The sequence below is a fragment of the Lepidothrix coronata genome, unplaced genomic scaffold (assembly GCF_001604755.1).
Source record: "Lepidothrix coronata isolate B3197 unplaced genomic scaffold, Lepidothrix_coronata-1.0 Scaffold129, whole genome shotgun sequence".
Taxonomy (NCBI): domain Eukaryota; kingdom Metazoa; phylum Chordata; class Aves; order Passeriformes; family Pipridae; genus Lepidothrix; species Lepidothrix coronata.
Window position 1 is genome coordinate 2442928 of NW_016690309.1, and position 18402 is coordinate 2461329.

An 18402-nucleotide genomic window follows, 5' to 3' on the forward strand; every position below is an offset into this window, starting at 1 on the left:
GTGTAGATCTATATGTGTGTGTGTATATATATGCATACATATATATTTATATATATAAATATATATATATATTCAGCACCTCTTCTACCTCCCATTTTAAGGCTCTGCCACCATCCCTCTTACCTGGTAGCCTCCTGCTGTGTCAGTCCTGCAGCTGAGAGTTTTCACTCTCAGGTCCCTCACCCAAAATTCCTGCATGGCCATCCAAGCCCCCCTAAACATGTTCCATCACAGGGAATACATGTTGATCCTCCTATCCTGGATACTGTTTGTCCTGCAGCTGATTGTGTCAGCAGGTTCCATTCAATGACCCATTAATTTTCTCTGTCTTGTAGAGCTGCTTAAAATCTCTGTAGTGCTCATGGCCATTCAGAGGGTTATTATTACATGCACATAATTGTGTTCACCTAATCTTTCTCTTTTGAATAGCTGAGACAGGAAAAAAAAATGCTCTGTAGTAATGTGTTACTATTTCTTCTTGGAAACCACCTGGGACTGGTGCATAAATGTTGGTTAAAGGCAGGAGAGCAACTATGGAAACTTGTTGCCCCATGTTGGAACCACAATCCATTCACATTAAACTGGTGAATCATTAGCCTGCATTTTAGAGTTGATGATTTTAGAGTTGCAGAGCAGAACCAATGGATTCATGAACGTAATGAATTCTCCCAAGGCAGGCTAAAAACTATTTACCATCTCTAATTATAAAAGTTAGTGGTGCAGTATAAACATGCCTTAGCATTAGTTTATCTATCTATCCATCCCTCCATCCATCCTAGTCTGCTGGAAGAAGGTTTCTGGGTCCTAATGGAGAAGTAAGAAAGAAAGAAACATGACCTACTGGCTTTGTATTTCTACGGGATTTGGCCAATATTCTTTTTGTCTCTTTTCCCTAAAATCTTTTGTGTGTTGTAGAAGTCTTAGAAGAAAAGACCCAGCAGAATTGTAAAATAGCCTTTCCTCTATGTATGGTTTTTGAAACTGGTGGGGTTCAATGTAGAAAAGAAGTGCAATTTACCAATTTTTTCTGGGGCTTTTTATTATCAGTGTGATAATTTTCTTATCAGCGTGATAATCTTCTTATCAGCGTGATACTCAGTAGATTATAACTTAATTTTAACTGATAATTTCAATTTCTAGCAGGATCCAACAGGAGAAACACCAGATAAAGTGATAAAAAAAATTTCTAAAGAAAAAGCAGCAGTGTGACATGAAAGAGTGACCCCTCCAAAAGCATATCATAATTCACTCTTACTGAAAGATTGACTACTCTTTTTCAATTTCTGTGGCATTGCTGTTAATACTGTGCTTTCCTTTCTTCCTAAAGGCAGTGATTATCACATGTGACTGTGCCTGGGATCAGTGTGTTTCTCACTTCATTTTACCTTCAATCCTCCCGTGCCCCTTGAGACACCGAGCAGCACTTCTGGCTGAATTTACTGAATATTAATCACTGTTTAATAGAGCCAGGGAACACAGCTCCATGTTGCTGAAAAACTTCAAGGAATTGTTTAGACTTAATCCAAAATTAGTGTAATTTCCTCTTCCCTACACCCCTTCCTTCTTTTTCTTTCCACACAAAGGACAACAGGATGCAACTTAAGAGACCTCAACGTGATGAAGAACGAGCTGCATGCAAATTTCTCAAATATGCTGCAAGAAATTAGGAAATCAGCTGTGCTTGGAAGGGGGAAAGAAGCCCATAGAAATAATGGTAAATCAACAAATTTTGTTGAGAGCTTATCTTTCAACATGGCAGGGAAGGAAATGAGGTGTGTCCTCTGTTTCTACCCAGGTCTGTCTCCTCAGGTGAGTCTGTGTCTTCACGGATGTGACCACCTAGAAAGTAATTTTTTAGCATATATGTTCAGTGTGTATCTTTCTGTTATATAGGTTTCCAGGCTGTGCTTTTTTTTTTTTCCTAAAAGTGGGAACTGCAGCTCTGTAATTGCTGTGGAGAGGAGGTAATGAGCACAACTTGCTTACTGTGACACAAAGCTTTTCGCTTTCCTTCAAAGCCAGCGTCATCAAAGGCCAGCAACAGCGTTCTGTCCCAGCACCTCTTCTGAGGGAGCAATCCCCAGACATATTCAATTTTGGAGGTGCTTTTCCAGCCTTGGATGTTGGCTCCAGAAAGAGGATAACAGTACCTTTCCTGTGGAAGTAAAGAACCCACCCCTAGTGCCGGTGGTGTCCCGTGGAGGTAAAGGAGAGGTGTGGGAGAAATCCCTGGGAGTCTTTGATTTTGGAGGCGGTGGTCAAGTTTTGTAGGTACATTTAATTTCTTTTTTGGAAGTACACCACGCCATCTGGTGGAGCTGCTGAAATGCGGCAGTGGAAGGTAAAAGGCAACGAAAGCTTTTCGTTCTGGAGCAAAACGTGACAGGAGAGAAAACACTCAGTGGGTTTCACACTCACAGCAAAGGATATCAGCTGTATTATGCACTCAGAGCTTTCCTTTCCAACTATGTGTACCAGCCCATTCTTTCACGCTCATAGAGATCCTGTAGCTAAACTGAAAATATCCAGCAAAATCTCAGTGCCAGCCGAGAAAGCTCCACACTGAACTCACACTCCTTGAATTGCCATCACAGCCCCTGCAGCCTTTACCTTCCCACGGTATTTTATCGTCTGCACCACCAATACCGGCTCTGGGTGCTTTCCTTCCAAAGTTTGGATGCAGCCTGCAAAAGTGACTGCTCCCACAAGGCATCCCACACAGGATAGGAAACTTTAGCTGTCTTTTCCGTCCCAGCAGCAGACCATCATCTGCACAGCCAGCACTGCTTCAGAGCTGGGCTGGGCTGGAGGTGGGACAGGCTGTTGCCTTGCCAAAATCAATGGGCTGCCATAATTTACAGGAGCCCAGCTCCACAATTTGTATGCAGTTTCCAAAGTTGAATATGTCCAGAGATTTATCCTGAATAAAAGGAGCCAAGAGAGAAAGCTGCAGCTGGCCATTACCTCCCCTGTGCACCCTACCATCTCTGACCCCAACACTGGGACAGGGTGATTTCCTTCCCAAGGGTTCTTCAACCCTCAGCAGCCCCACAGCAGAAGGGTCCTCTAAGAGACCAGGGAAGGTATTCAGCTCTCTAAGTTCCCCTGTCTCCACAGCAGCTCTCCCAGAATTCCCTTCTGGGTCTTTGAAATTCCTGCTCCTGAGGTAATCCTTGCCAAGGATACACTGGGCCAGTCACAATGGGGTGTTTTTGCCATTTTTTCCCAGTCAAGCTCACTCAGCTGCCAGTACAGTCCACCAAAACATAGTTCTGAGCTAGTTACTATCCCTGTAACTAGGACAATAAAAACAAACAAACTAGCAGGCTGTCTTTGTATACAACAGATGTCAGATTTCAGGGTTACTGTAGGCAAATTAATTTAATAGTCTCATATAAAAGAGGTTTCTTATAGTTTCGATGATTTGTTTTCCCTTATGCTGTACATGTTCCCCAGCATGGAATGCAGCAGGGCTCAAGTATGACAACCTCTGGAATTACAATCAGAGATGGCAAGGGATGTGGGAGAAGGACTGTGTGGGTTCTGCCAGGCCTAGTAAAAATGGTGGGGATGATTTCCACAAGGTACTTGTCATGATTATTGTCCTTTTAGTGTATTCTCTTGCTGTACACAATAACATAGGTACAAGCAAAAATATATCAGGCTGAAAATTTATTTTCATACCTCAAAGAAAATAAAAAATACACTTAAAATTTTCAGAAGTGCTCGAGTGATTTAAGTTCATTTCCAAACATAGCATGTGGAGCAGCAGGAGTTCACTTCCATAATTCTACATATGTGAATTACTTAAGACTATGACAACTATGTAGACACTCTCATTCTCCATGGGGTGATAGGGTCATACCCAGGGGGGAATTAGTTCCCACTATCTTATATATCCAGTTTAGGATGAAAAGAATAATCCTCTGAAAATGTATTTTTCTCTCCAAAGGCCATATAGGGAGTCTGGCCAACCAGCAGACATAAGAAATCAAATATCTGCTATTTAATCCTGGGTGAGGCGAGTTCTCTGTTTAGTATCTAACTCCCCTTCCAGGCATTCACACTGAAATTAGACACCTAAAATTTTTATTTTTGGCTACTATGTATCTAAAAGCCAAAATTTGTAATTAAGACTAAGAAATGTAGATATCTGGTTGAGTTGAATGGGAGAAAATGAACCTAATCCTACTTTAGTTCTGCCTTGTTTGCAGAGCATTAAAATCTAACTGGTGGGTTTGCTGGCTTAGAAATAATGATGATTTTCTGGGCAACACACAATAATAGTCTGAATTGTCCAGTGACAGCCTAGAGGACAAAAATTCAATATAGCACAACAAAAAGACAACCTTTTTTCCCAGTTTCTCACACACAGATACACACACACACAAAATCCACAATATCATTGTAATCTATAATACGACTGGATTTGTGGGTTTGGTAGAATTTAAATTATAATACAAAAAGTTTACATAATGGTTTTTAGGATGCAACTCCTCTGCAGTTGGAGATGTGGAGATCTTGCATTATTCTTGACAGCCTTGAAAAGCCCTTCAATGTTAAAAGAACAGCTCTCAGGTTTTGTAGGGTTTTTGAAGCAAAAAAAAGAATGCAATCCAAACTATATGTATTTGCTTGACAATAGGGTTGATTTTTAATTTTTTTTTTTAATAAAACAACCTTTGTCAAAAAGACCAAATAAAACTAGAGGTCTGAAAAATTCTATTTTGTGCAGGATCTAACTTTGCATGTAGGCTTGGCCAAGATTAGGAGCTACCAAGGCAAACTGTGGTGCCTCTGGTGTGCAGTTGTCCCTCAAAGATCAGAAGGTTTGTAAATCCCTGCTCAAGTCCTGTGGCTTTGTTCACCTTTTATAGTGATGAACTCTGAGGTCTGGGATTTTCTTGTGTTCTCCATATAGAGTCCTTAGAGCTGCTCAGGTTGCTCTGTTGAAATTTTGCTGTATATATTTTCCACAACACTTTTCCCCATAGAAACCAGGAGTAATAACTTTTAAAGAAGCTGTGGAAAATATTTCGAATAATACTGAGATTCTATTGCTTCCCCCCTCCATGCCTAATCACAATAAATATTTAAAAGGGTTGCTTTTGTTGTTCATCTGAGCTGCCTTAAGGTCTGTGCTTTTACTGACAATCTTTGATCAGGTAGAAAAGGGACAGAGAAGTTATTCAAAGACCTGGCTGCATTTTCCATTACATTAAAAAAATTGAAAATAGAAAATTAAGTCTTTGCTACTTCATTATAATTTTCTTGATAGATCCATTATTATTTTTTTGGAAACAACGAGCAATGTGTAATTAAAACAAATATAGCAAACCTTCCTTTTATATGTAGGGTTGTAAGTGTAAGTAAAAGAATCTTGAAGCTGTGTCAGTCTGATCTTTTTATATGATGGCACGAGAACTGACACAGCTCTGTGGGGATTCTGTCACGGTGACAAGTTTAGAAGCAAAATAAAGACTTGACAGTCCATAATTTACATAATTTACTATATTGCTATATTAGCATAAAGCTCTGGTATAACTATATTAGTCAAGGAATTTGTCCCCACTTTCTCGGCACAACATCCATGTTTTCTCCGAAACAGCTGCTTTAGTATCCACAGTTCAAACAGAATCACCTGTGAAATGATGGTGATTTCAGCTCTTCCCCTAAGAAATGGGAAAGACTGGGAGCCTGCAAGCAGCTACCCGAGTTTGGGTAGTAAGTGGGAGCTCCTTATGATCCAGTGCCTTCATTGCTCATCTTGGAGTGACATAAAGAACACGTAGAGGGAGACCTATGGGTTGGTCCACAGCGTGGAAAATGGCAGAGCAAGCTGTTGTCAGCTGGAACCAGAGCAGCCTGTCGGGATGACACTGCCCAGAGTGCAGCCACCTTTCCCCTCCTGGTTAGTGGGTTAAATAAACCAGGACAATCCAGTTGGAGAGTGCTCAGCCAGGACCTGTGGCAGATTAATCCAGGCTGCAGCAGCTCTTAGGTGATTATCCTCTCATCGGTGAGGAATTTGTGAAAACCCTAATTCATGAAAAGCTTTTCCCACTGACACTATTCCTTCACCATTTTGGTTCCTTTGGGATTGGCTGGCCAGGCTGATGGAAGCCTGCCACAGCGTGGAAATCTGTGTGGATTTCGTGGAGCCAAAATTCGGCGTTTTCATTGAGATCTGCTTAGAATTCTTTGCATCCCCCCTCCCTCCACGAGGCCATCAGGTGAAGCAGCTTCTGTCTTTAAGCTGCCCGTCAGCCATGGTCACATATTCCCCTTTCTCCGGGGTCACCAGCCCACGGAGGGACCCCCCCGGCCGCCGGTGAGTGCCCCGCGGGGACGGGCAGGGGCGGCGGAGGGGTGGAGCATCCTTCCCCGCATCCTTCCCCACATCCTTCCCCGCATCCTTCCCCACATCCTTTCCCGCATCCTTCCCCACATCCTTCTCCGCATCCTTCCCCGCATCCTTCCCCGCATCCTTCCCTGCATCCCACCCGCCATTCCTCCCCGCATCCCTCCCGCATCCTCCTCGCATCCCTCCTCCCATCCCTTGGCGCATCCTTCCGCACGTCCCTCCCCGCATCCCTTCCCTCTCCTTCTCGGGGAGATGTCGGTCGGTACCAGAATTCTCGTCTGCTGGAGTCTGACGTGGGAAAACTGACGACGTGTTGTACCTGAGGATCGGCCTGTGGTTGTTTCCGCTCGCTTAAAGGTCCAAACATACCCTAAAACATTTCGAATTCCCGTAATTACCTTTTTTTCCCCCTCACTCTCCTTCCCCCCCCAGCTTCCCTCCCCCCACCCCTGGCAAATCGAAAAGCCCTGATGCAAAATACCCTTTCAGATCAGAGCTGAGAGTGTTCTGACATTCAAGAGCTTTTCATTTTTCTTAATCCTTTAAAAAAAAACATTTCAAAACATTTTAGCTTGTCATGTAGAGGAATGAAAGTGCTTCACTTAGAAACAGCAAAATGAAACATGCTGGTTGATTCCACATTCACTTTGCCTTCTTTTTTTTTTTTTTTCCCCTTCCTGTTTAGACAATTTTGAGTTAAATTATGAAGTTTAATAGACAGAAATTAACTAAATTTCCATGTTTTGATAAAGAAAATTGTGATCATAAATATAACTCATTACATATATTTTCAAAAATAGCACATGACAATGCTATTTCAGATGATGATTAGGTGGGTTAAAGATTTTTTTTTTATTAAATCTTGTGTAACAAGACATAGATACATAGCAGAACTTGGAAGCTTGCAATCAACAATCTTTTTTTATCTGAATCACTGAACTTTAATACATGAAAAAGGGAAGAACTAAAAGATGGGGGGGAGAGTAAATGCAATAAAAGTTTTCAAGCCCTGTGGAGGACTGTTGAGGACTGTCTCAGTGTAATGCTGTGTTGATGCTTCAAATAAAAGGGAGATAACAAAAGATGCTCATTTTCTCTAGTTCTGAGGTTTCTGATTTCTCATCCCTACAACAGTCGGGTAAGAAACATCAGAGAAAAAGGAGAAATCTGGATTTGCCAAGATTTTGATGTCCTGCAGTGTTTGGCCTCAGCCATCCAACCCCATCCTCAGCCCAGAGCTCACTGTAACCCCTCTCCTGGCATGGAAACGTCTTTCCCCTCAATCCATTGCAAATCATTTGCTCTTTAGTGATGTGGATGCAACCCCTGGATCCTGCAAGGTTTAAGCAAATTCTGTCCCAAGGGCCTCCAGCTCTAGTACCTAATGACAAGTCCAAGGAATTGGACTTGATGATCCTTGTGATCCCTTCCAACTCGGGATGTTCCACGATTCCAAGAGCTGCCATGTGTCCTGTGAGGCACCACAAGCCCCAGACCTTTGCAATTTGTCTTTTGAGTTTTAGGGCTCAAGCCATGATGGAAAAATATGAATCTTGGTTCACCTTTGATGGCACTGAAATAAAAATGAGCAAACAAACCAACTGGCTGTGTGTAGACCCTCTCAGGACTTCTTTCGCACTAAATGAACATACACCATGTGTTTTTCAGCTAAAAAATATCCCATGTAAAAAAGGGCTATTGTATTGAAAACTGTATTCTTGGTATGAGCAATCAAATTAGTTTGGAATTTCATTTCAAGTTTTAAAAAGACTGTTTCAAAAGAACAGATCCATGTGATCAAAAAGTGAGATTTGGTCTGTCTTTTAAGCAGAACAGCTGGAGGGATTTAGGTAAGTAAAAAAAGTAACTAAAATATCTGAGTAGGCTTTTTTGCTCAATATGGTGGAAGGCATGCAAAATTACGTTGTCAAATTACAATTATCCAAGCTTAATTCAAAAGAAATCCAAAACTGAGTCTCTGCAAGCCTGCCAGAAGTTAGACTACCTTGTTTAAATCAGTTACTTCAGAGTAGCCATCTGCTAATAGTCCATGTGCTGCAACGCAGCCTCTTGGAATCTTACTGCTCCAGAGAGGGCAAAAATGAAAATAAAAGCAAGCAGAAGAAATCCCGGGGGACCGCAGCTTCAGGAGGCGAAAAATCGGTGCTTTTTGCTTGCCTGTCTCTTCCCCGTTTCCTGCCCCCTTCAGCGTCTGAGAAAGACAAGAAGAGTTTGTGCACTTTGGAAACTCGATAGGAGGCAGCAGCTGATCTTCCCATCACCAGCCTAAAAATAATCCGCTCCAGGGCTTGGAGCGGCTTCACTAAGTGGAGGAAAATCCTGCCATCGGGATGATATTGATCACATAGCACAGCCGAGTGACAGTTTGGGTTGGGATTTGGGGTTTGTGTTGCCAAAGGTAAGCTGCAGAGTTTGTTCTAACATTCAGCAACCAACCGGGGCATGCGATGACCCTCCCCCATTATCTCCCACTAACCACCTCCTCCTCCTTCCCTTTATATCTCTGGGACAGGGCTGCTCCTCGTTCTTTCCTGGGATTACAACTCCAATCTCTTTTTCCTTTTCCTTTTTCATTCGCAGGCGTTCTCAGCCTTTACTGTCTCCTCCTGCTGATGTTTTTTTTTTTGCTGCTGTTCACAGGGTTATGTTTGTTTTGTTTTTTTTTTAAGCTGTCCTGTCTTGGCATGTGAAGTGGAAGGTTTTAGAGCAGCGGGGCAGAGTAGCACGCTGGTGTTGGGAATGGCATTGTGTGGAGAAACTTACCAAAAAAGAGAAAAAAAAGCGATGTGTTAGACCTGTGAGACCACTGCAGATGTTTGTGTGAGAGGCTTTGCAGTGCCAACAGCCTGTTTAGCACCGCTGCTGCTGTGATTTTCTCTGTGTTTGGAGCCTGATCCAAAAATCCTCCCAAAGTCAATGAGATTCTTTGCATTGACTTCAGCAACGTTTGGATCAGGCTGCTGGTTACGGCAGCGAGCGATGCGAACGCTGACAGGCACCAGAGGTAATTCATCACTATAGGGCCCAGGGTAACTGGGACAGTGCTCAGCAAGGAAGAGGGGTCTGTCTAGAATGGGTGGTCACAGCTTAAATAGGAATAAAAAGGAAATGGGATTTTGTATAGGATCATTTTTTATTAAACAGGTTTTAAAGGGGCGGCGCTTTTTGCCGCTGCCTCGGCAGAACTCTTTGCAAAGGATGCATGGACTGTAGATCACGTAGACTGGGTTAGGTCCAGTGCTTTTAGGAGGGTAAGAAGGACAAACTAGAAGGTTTCAACCCAGAAGGAAAAAGGATTCAGAGCACTCACCTAAAATCTGTGGCAAACCTCAGAGTTAGGCCTTCCGTTGTGTCTATTCAAACTTACAAATTCATAATTCGTCCTTAGTTGAAATTCACTCCGTGAAATTCAAGAAGGAAAGAAAAATTCTTGCTTTTGTAATGACTGATTTATTCAGAAGACAAGAACTTTTCTATAACTGGGAGTATTTTCTCAATCCTGCACCTATATGCATACACGTCTGTCTCTCTATATAGACATTTATATATATGTGCATATACAGGCATATAATGCATATCAGATGTAAGACCAAAATGAAATTCGATCTGAACTGAGACACAAGTATGCTCTGTAAACTGATCTCTTTTAATTAGCAAGTGCAGCTATCAATCCGTATATTTTTTTTAAATATGGGCAACAGAACTACTGCAATAAATGTTTTTCAAAATATTTTTATTCCCCCAAGGAAGCTCCACCTGAGGAGTGTATTTATACTCTTTTCTCTATAGTCATAAGTATCTTGCAGAGCATGACGAACAGAGGTATAATCCAGGTAAGATGAAACTCTTGAATCTGAAGATTTTTAAGTCCACTTTAAAAGACCCTTAAGGTAGTTAAAATGTCTTTCACTAGAATTCTTATAGTTTTGTACTTGGTGAGGATGTGAGGATGTTCTCATAACTTTTATGGAAATTCAGATTATCTACCGTTTTTCCACTGTCTTCCTCACAGTTGCTTGTGGAAAATATATCTCATGGACTGGCTTAGTGCCCTGAGAATCCCTATTTGTGCTTGTTAATATGATATTTGTGAGTGTTTAGGTTCAGTGTTATGTCATTTTCATGTTTACTACTTTGACCTATTTTTTTTCTTCCCAAAACCTCTGTCTTCTTCATAGTGAATCACTTTTTTTGCTGTTTTCTCTTTGTTATCTTATGTCTGTACACCTTCACCCAAACCCAGGAAGTCTCAACTTGCCAGTGATGGGGATTTTAGCATAAAAACTTAAATGCTTAAAGGACACAAGGTTTTTTAGCCATTTCATTGCAGGGTGAAGTGCTGTTCAGATAGTTCACATCCTCATTAAAGTAAACCAAGAGGGAATCAGAGTCCCAAATGATGTAAAGGAGGGCTGAGAATTGCCTTCCACTGGCACCCACATGAGCCCATTCTCCTGATTGTTCTTTCCATTCCCTCCCCTCTGTGAAGTTTTGCTGGTGGCTTTAGCTCATATGTGACTCTTCAGCAAAGGCCATTTTCAAAGGGAGGAAGAAAAACCACCTCTGAGAATTTCTGATGAGTTGCAGAGTTCATAAAGACAGGAGTTAAAGCGAGTAATTTGTCAATAACTGTAAAGGGCAAAGGCCCGCCAGCCTACAAGTGTTAAAACAAAAACTTACCTGGTACTTGGCACCCTGAGTGAGGAATGTAGCTGGTACCCTCAGGTAGCACATACTTGTTATCAGATGATCTTTATCACATTATTGCATTTTCCCTGACTGAAATGACAGATTAAACCTGGTATACTTGACAACGTTATTATAAAGTACAGCAAAGTTTTACATTCCTGCTGTAAGTAGCAGTGAAGCAAATATATTGTGATGTACCCACTTCAGTGTAATCACCCCAGCATAACATGTTGGCCTACTGTATCCTACAGAAAGGGAATTTTTCTCTGGGAAGGCCGTTTTTTGGTAACAACTATGAATAATGTTGTCTTATTAAATGAGTATATGAGGAACTCAACAGCCATTCTGATAGGCTGTTACTACCTGACAAGTACTGGTGATCAATAACTGCAGATGACCAACAGATTTCAGAATAACTTGCTACCCTTTCATCTTTTCTCTCTTGAATGTTCATGTTTGGGTTATACATTTTATTGCTTTAATGTGGCAGTTGGACTGCTCCCATTTTTTGCAGCCCCTGCTGTTTGCCAGTCAAAGCTTGTAGAGAAATCTTCAGCTCCAAAGTTTCCCACCTGAGCATGAGCTTAGAGAAAAGATCTTTGTAAATCCATATGAGAAGAAGAGGCCTTTGCTTTCCAGTGACTCTCCCTTCCCTTGGGACCCACAGATAAAGATTTGCTAGGAAACTAGTGGACATTTCTCCACTGTTATGCCTTGTTCCTGTGGTCCTTGGGCCAGTCCTGCATGAGCCAGCTTTGGAATTGAAATATGGCAACTTCAACAGCTCAGCGCTGGTGTTAATCTTGCTGTGAGGAGGGCTTCTTATTTTGGGAATTGCACCGGGGGATAAAGACTGTTAATTCTGAGGCTGAACTAATATTTGCGTGGCTCTCTGCCGGACTGTGAGCCTGCCGTGGAGTAGGCTGCTGAGGGTGATAAAACCACCTGGCTTTGCTGCTTAATTCACCTGAGCACAGTTCCAGGAAGGCTGGCTTTGTGCTGCTGCTGGTGTTCCCAAGGAAAGGGTCTTGGCAGGTGTGGGAGGGCAGGGGCTGCTATGGAGTGTGATCCCCTCTCTGAGTTGCAGCAGTAACTGCTTTTTCTCTTCCAACCCTTGACAACAGAAATCTATTCAAATTTCTCCTCGTGCTCCTCTGCAGCCCTGTTTTTCCTCTGATATTTCCCTGCATCCTTACTGTGGCCTAAAAAGCCTGTCTCCTCATCACTGGTGAGGAGAAAATCACCTTTGGCTGCATGGTGGGAAACTCTGTGAGTCAGCTCTGTGTTCTGACCTGCTGAGGGCTAATTCAAAGACCTCCAGCACAGCTGTTCTTTACAGGTTTTGCTGCTCCATGTGGTCAGCATTCTGTCTTTGGCAGTGATCAACAACTGGTGCTTGGGAAAAACATAAGAAGTCTTCCATGTGTTTAGTTATGTACTTGCACAGTGCTCAGCACTGAGAGAAACAAATGGCACATGGGCAAGATTCACCTCTCTAAAGGTCTAGTTCACCTCTCTACAGACCCAGTTCTGACTGAAGCCCAACACTGGCTCACTAAAAGAGTTAAAATGATGGAAGAATAGTTTAATTTGTATCAAGAGAGCCAAATTTGGCCAGTGCTTAATCATGAAAGTGTTCCATCTTCCTTTCCAGCTGCAGTTTTTGATGAGTTACAACAGTAAGCACAACTGCAATTCTTCATAGGTTTTCTAAATTAGTTGTTCTTCCTTTTCACATTTTCATTTCATTTAATGAGATGAAATCTTATGGGTTTACAGAAGAGGAAGGAATAGTGCCTTTTTGCTCTACCTTTAATTTGGTATCTGCAATCATGGTCTTTCAAACTGTCTTAGTTTCCAGGCTCAGTTTTTTTGAGTGAAGACTTTCAAAAGCTCAAGCCGGTATAGCTGAGGCCTTTTAAAAATCTTTATAATTCTTAGAATTATTAAAGATCTCTTTTTTTAAAGAACACCCAATACTGAAATATTGTTTGAAAATGCAACTTAGGCTCTCAAATTAGTCTTTTCAGTCTTTTGAACGTGCTACTTGCACTGTTCACAGCCCTGAGAATGTGTCCTTGTGTGGTCACACTAAACTTTCCAAGCATGGGATCTGAGTGTGGGCTTGAGAAATTTTGCCATTATGTTATCAAATTTTTCTTTGAAGAAGACTGAAGGCTGCACTCTTGGATGAGTGATGGCATCTGAAACCCTGTCATGGTCCAGCCCCTGTTTTTTTCAGTGGAGCTGCAAAAGCATTGTTGCAAAATGCCCTGCACTGTCTAGAGAAATCAAGGATTTGCTCTTCTGCCTTCGAGGTTTTTCTTTCTGTCCTTCTTTGGAGATGAACACAGCTTGTTAAACCTTGAGGGTGATGAAAATGAGCTTCTGGAAGCACGTCCTGATGCAGCAGAAAGCAATGGCTAATTTCAGCTTTGAACCAAATGGGACTCTCCCTCATCCCTTAGATGTCAGTAAAATTTCATCCAATATATTTCACCTATTTGTGCAGCTTGAGCCAGGAAGTACAAACTGCATGACATGCTTTATTCCTGGGGTGATGTGTCTGTGCAGCTCTGCACCTCCAGAGCCTCCTGTGTCTGTAAGTTTTCCAAAAACATAGAGCAAGGTCCAGTGGTTTGAGTCACAAAACTGTGGAGGGTTTAACAGATCTGCCTTCTGTACCAGAAATGGATGGGAAGGGAATGATGGGTCTCTTGGATCTCTGCTGTACTGCAGTGTGTTTCCATACACCACTCCTGAAGACACAGGGAGCTGCCAGCAGCCTGTCTGTGTAGACACCAGAAGGTGTTATGGAAGTTGGGGTACACCAACAGATGGAGAACATGAGTCTTCCCCTTCCAGTCACAGCTCATTCTCAGCACAGTGGGAATGCACAAAAGGATGGAAGGCAGGGAGGAAGGAAGGATCACTGGACTGTTAATGCTTCCAGAGTTCTTATCTCCTCTATTCCCTATCAATGCCATGCTGTAGTAGGTGTGTGTCCTGAGGTGGGTGCTGCTAAAAAGGGAAGTTGTGCACTTTATGATTTGGCATTTTATGAGGCATTGGGTCAGCACAGCATCACAACACTGGCCAAAATGTTTAGACAGATTTTAAGCCTGTAGAGGTCCAATGAATATGGTCACTGGATATGCTGATTAATGATGAAGTGTTTTCTGATTTAAAATCTTGGGAATTTATTGCCAATTACCCTCTATCATTTCATTGGCAAAGCAATAATTTTTTATTTTCTGGGGGATTTTTTACAAACTAAACAACCTGGGCTTGATTTTCTGTCTCATTTTAACAGAAGACAATTAAATTCTACTTCCTTTTTGAAGTGAAGATGTAACAAAAGTACTGTGAATAAAGTGCTCATACCTACTCTTGAAAATTATCACCAGTACGATGGGCACTGTCTCTACACATCAGCATTAACTAAGAGGACCAGATTCTTTTCTCAGCAAAGGACAATTGGTTTTAAGAGTGTGTTGTTGGTGTAATGGGAAACCTCTACAAACTGTTAGCTAGGAGATAACACTCTCCATGAAATTAATAGTCCTTCTTCCACAGCAACACCTACTGCCTATATTCCATTTATTCCATTTCCCTTCCGGAAAAATGTGAAAAAAACCCCAACAGTTCCCTTGGCTTCCCTGGGACGTGATTTTAATCCTTTCTCCCAGATTTATTTTTGACCAGAAGCCAAAAGCTACACTGGAAGTCAATGATTCAGTGCTCATTTGAACCCAGGATTCTCCTGCCTTTCGGTACCACTCCAACCACTAGACCACAACAGCATCTTACTCTGTCTCAGAAAAGAGTCCTCTTTGTGGGAAAGAGAGGAAAATTCCCAGCAGAACTCCCTTGGACTTCTGACCTTCGATAAAAATGAGGAAACAGCGCTTCTGATTTTCAAGAGATTATCATTACCATTAGGTTTCTCTTAAAGGAGACATGTCAAGTTTTACAAGTTAAACCCACACAATCTCTGTGCAGCTTTTTGAAAAGTTCCATATTTTTTTTGCTAATAAGTCCTCAATTGAGACAGAATTCATATTAACATAATATTTCTTTTGTGTTCCTAGTCTCATTTATTGATTAACGTATTTTTATATAAAAATAAAATGATGGAATGATAGTGGTCATATCACTCTATTCATTATAGAGAATGGGCCAAACTCTGCATCAAATTGTTCTGGACTATTAACAGATGGTTTTTACTGAAGATTGAGTGGGTTGTTCATCAGCTTTTGCATCACAGTAAGTACATGCATGCAAGTTATGTTTTACTTCTGGCAAATCTCAGCCATAAATTGCTGATATATTTGGGAAAGGAACTGCATTTCTCACATTCTTTTCAAAGAAACTCCTTTACAAGTGTCACTGATGTGTTTCAATATGGATTATGCTTTTCAGAACCAGCAAGAAGTTAGTTAAAAGTGAAAAGGGGGTTTAGCAGAGGTTCAAAATGCACCTTTGAATTCTGTATCTTTTGAAGATCTGCATGTTTATGCTCCTTCTAAGGGACTACTTGAGTAGTTTATGCTTACCTTGTTTAAACAACTAGGCTCACAGAATTAATCTAAACTATTTGAGGAAAGAAGGAAAACTTTTTCTCCCCATTAACTAACATTTTTTTTTAAACTGCATTCATGCCTTTTTTGCATCTCTATTTGGTTCTGATTCAGCAAAACTCATTTGTCATTAATGCCAATGTTGTTGGAGAAGTATGCTTTGCTGAATTAAATATATCCTTTTTATTTTAGCATGTGAAATTTGAGAAAAGAGAATGATGTGAGTAAATGAGTTTATATAACCCAATCCTAACCACTGTGTTGCTCCTTCTAAGTCTCAGGCAAAGAAATGAGCAAGGACACATTTTTGGTCTCAATCTTGTTTCATCTTCTGATAGAGAAGAATGAAAAAATTAAAGATGCACAGGTTGATGAAAGCCAGAAACTGGTCACACTGTGGTCTGCAAGCACGAACACATGAGCTTATCTTGGTGTACAAAGATAATCTCTAAGAAATCATGGTAGTCAGGGACTGCTTAGATGAGTCTAAGCACGTGCATAAGGATTTGCAGGATCAAGCACAAATGCTGATTTGCTGCCTGTGCAACCTTCAGTGCTGCCTACTTTGGGTAAGAGTTTGTCAGTCATCTCCAATGACTTGTGTGTGTGACTGTTGCTCTGTGCAACAACAAAGAAATACAAATTATCACTGAATGCAAAGCTGTCAAATCACAAATATCAAAGGTCCAGAGCAGAATGTGGTGCAACAAATGGTTAGAGATGTCGCACAGGCAATGTTGGCTCACCAGAGAAGCACTTACACACAGGAGTCAGCTTATGTCCATTTGGGTTTTCTTAGGGGAAATGGAAATACTTCTTATTCAAAACTTCCTTATTCTCACAGGGAGAAGATCTGTGCACCTAATGAACACTAAAAGGCATAATTCATTTAAAAATAGCACTTATTATAAATAGTAGATACAAATAAATATAAACAACATCAGCAAAATACAAATGTCTCATGAGCACAGCCTTCATTCTAACGTGCCTATACTTGACGTAGCCCAAAATAACTTTCAAAATGCAACTGCGTGGGTTGTTCAGTGTCTCTTTATTCTGTTTGTTTGGTCTTTAGGTAAAGGCAATGCTGGCACTCTTGGAAGTCAAAAGATCTCTCTTTGTTTTTGTAGTATCCAGACGCTGTGGGAGCGATGAGACTCGCGTTCTGTGGGAACGACAACGCCTCGGCCTACAACATCAGCGCTGGGGTCCTGAGGAATGTCTGCTTTGTGGATGCCCTCAACCTGGTTCCACATGTCTTCCTGCTGTTTATCACCTTCCCAATCCTGTTCATCGGTGAGTTAATCAACGATCCTGCAAACACTTGAGCACGGGTTTATGTTCAGTCTGGTTTTATTCGTCCTGTGGTGAAACCGTTGGATGTTTTATATTTATTGATTAAAAAAAAAAACCAAGAGGCAGAATGGCTTCACCCAGAGGATGTGATGCCAACTGGCTTCAAATGCAGGCATTTTGGATATGAATATGAACTAATCAGCGTGAAGAGATGGATGAGAACCAGAGGCATCAGAGCCAAACTTCTCTCTGTAGAAGTTTTCCTCAGAACTGAAATTGCTATTATTAGACATTAGAAGACCCAGGGCAGTGGGTCTGAATTCCCTTCAAGTTATGCGAATTTCAGAGAATATCTAAAATGTGCAACTTGGAACTAAGGATAGGACAAGTGTAGGAAATTTTTAGAACAGAGTAATTGCTTCTTTTTGCCAACATTTGTAAACAAAAGTAGAGCTATAGAGATAATTCTATTTTTCCCCCACAGGAATGAAAAGAAGAAATGATAAATCCCCCTTGAGGAATTTAGGACAGTGGAACAGCTCTAACTCATGCTTTCTTGTATAAAAACCCTATCTAAACCAGTACTCTAATGATACTTTTTTTTTCTAGTTATCTCTTTATCCCATTTAATTTGCAGGCATGAAATAAATACAATATAAGACGTTTTCAGAGCTGTCAAATTGATCATAGGAGATAAAGAGACTTGAATAACCATCAAAAGGCACTAAGTATTTATGAAAATAAATACTCTCCTGACAACTGCATGAGAAATGGCACTTCAGTTCTTCCATGCCACTTTCCTGGTGTCATATATGTACATAGGAATACATTTCTTGCACGAGGAAGATTTGAATTTGGGACTATACTTGAATTGGGGATTTAAGGGTTTTTCTTATGCAAAAAGACTCTAAAGTGACTGAATAATAGGCTACAGGAACCTGTGAGCTAAAACATTTGGTAGCAGGCAATATATTATAACCTAATATAACATAATCCATATAACATAACATAATGACTGAAAACTAATTAAATAATAAGTCAAAGTAATAAGAAAAAAGTTTTAACAAAATAATAACTAAAGACTGGGGGAAAAAAACCCAAATGAGGGTTATGGAGAACTCTTTCCAGCAGTGCTGGATTTTTATGTCAGTGCTGGCTCTTTCTTTGAGATCAGAGCAAGTCACCCTTGAATGGCAGGGTTTTCTGCAGAAGTGTTTGATGGAAGCTCAATGCAAGGTGTGAGGGCAGAGAGAAACTTTTACAACACTCTGTATTATGCACTGAGTGGCTGCTTTAGTTTTTTTACAGGTATCAGCCAATTAATTTCGAAATAACATTGCAGCCACTGAAAATCCCCTCTATTTTCTGACAATGTTATGGGAAAAAACCCCATAATAGCTTAAATTGTATGTTATTTGTTTGAAGTAAATGTATCTCTTTGAGGCTTAATTT

The 18402-nt window shown here is 41.0% G+C and overlaps 1 protein-coding gene across 11 annotated transcripts in view; it reads left to right on the plus strand.

Annotated features, from left to right (window-relative positions):
- The first annotated feature begins 8627 nt into the window (after positions 1-8627).
- The window catches only part of ABCC9 (ATP binding cassette subfamily C member 9), a 68880-nt gene continuing 59105 nt past the window's right edge, over positions 8628-18402 (plus strand). For 8 of the 11 annotated variants that reach the window (XM_017826591.1, XM_017826594.1, XM_017826596.1 and 5 more), the window contains exons 1-3: positions 8629-8783; positions 15246-15340; positions 16785-16950. In XM_017826591.1, coding sequence (XP_017682080.1) covers positions 16806-16950 — 145 coding nt within the window. In that variant the 5' untranslated portion in view covers positions 8629-8783; positions 15246-15340; positions 16785-16805. Of the gene's footprint in view, positions 8784-15245; positions 15341-16784; positions 16951-18402 lie in introns of all 11 variants that reach the window. The other 3 variants (XM_017826593.1, XM_017826597.1, XM_017826592.1) reach the window with 2 other exon arrangements.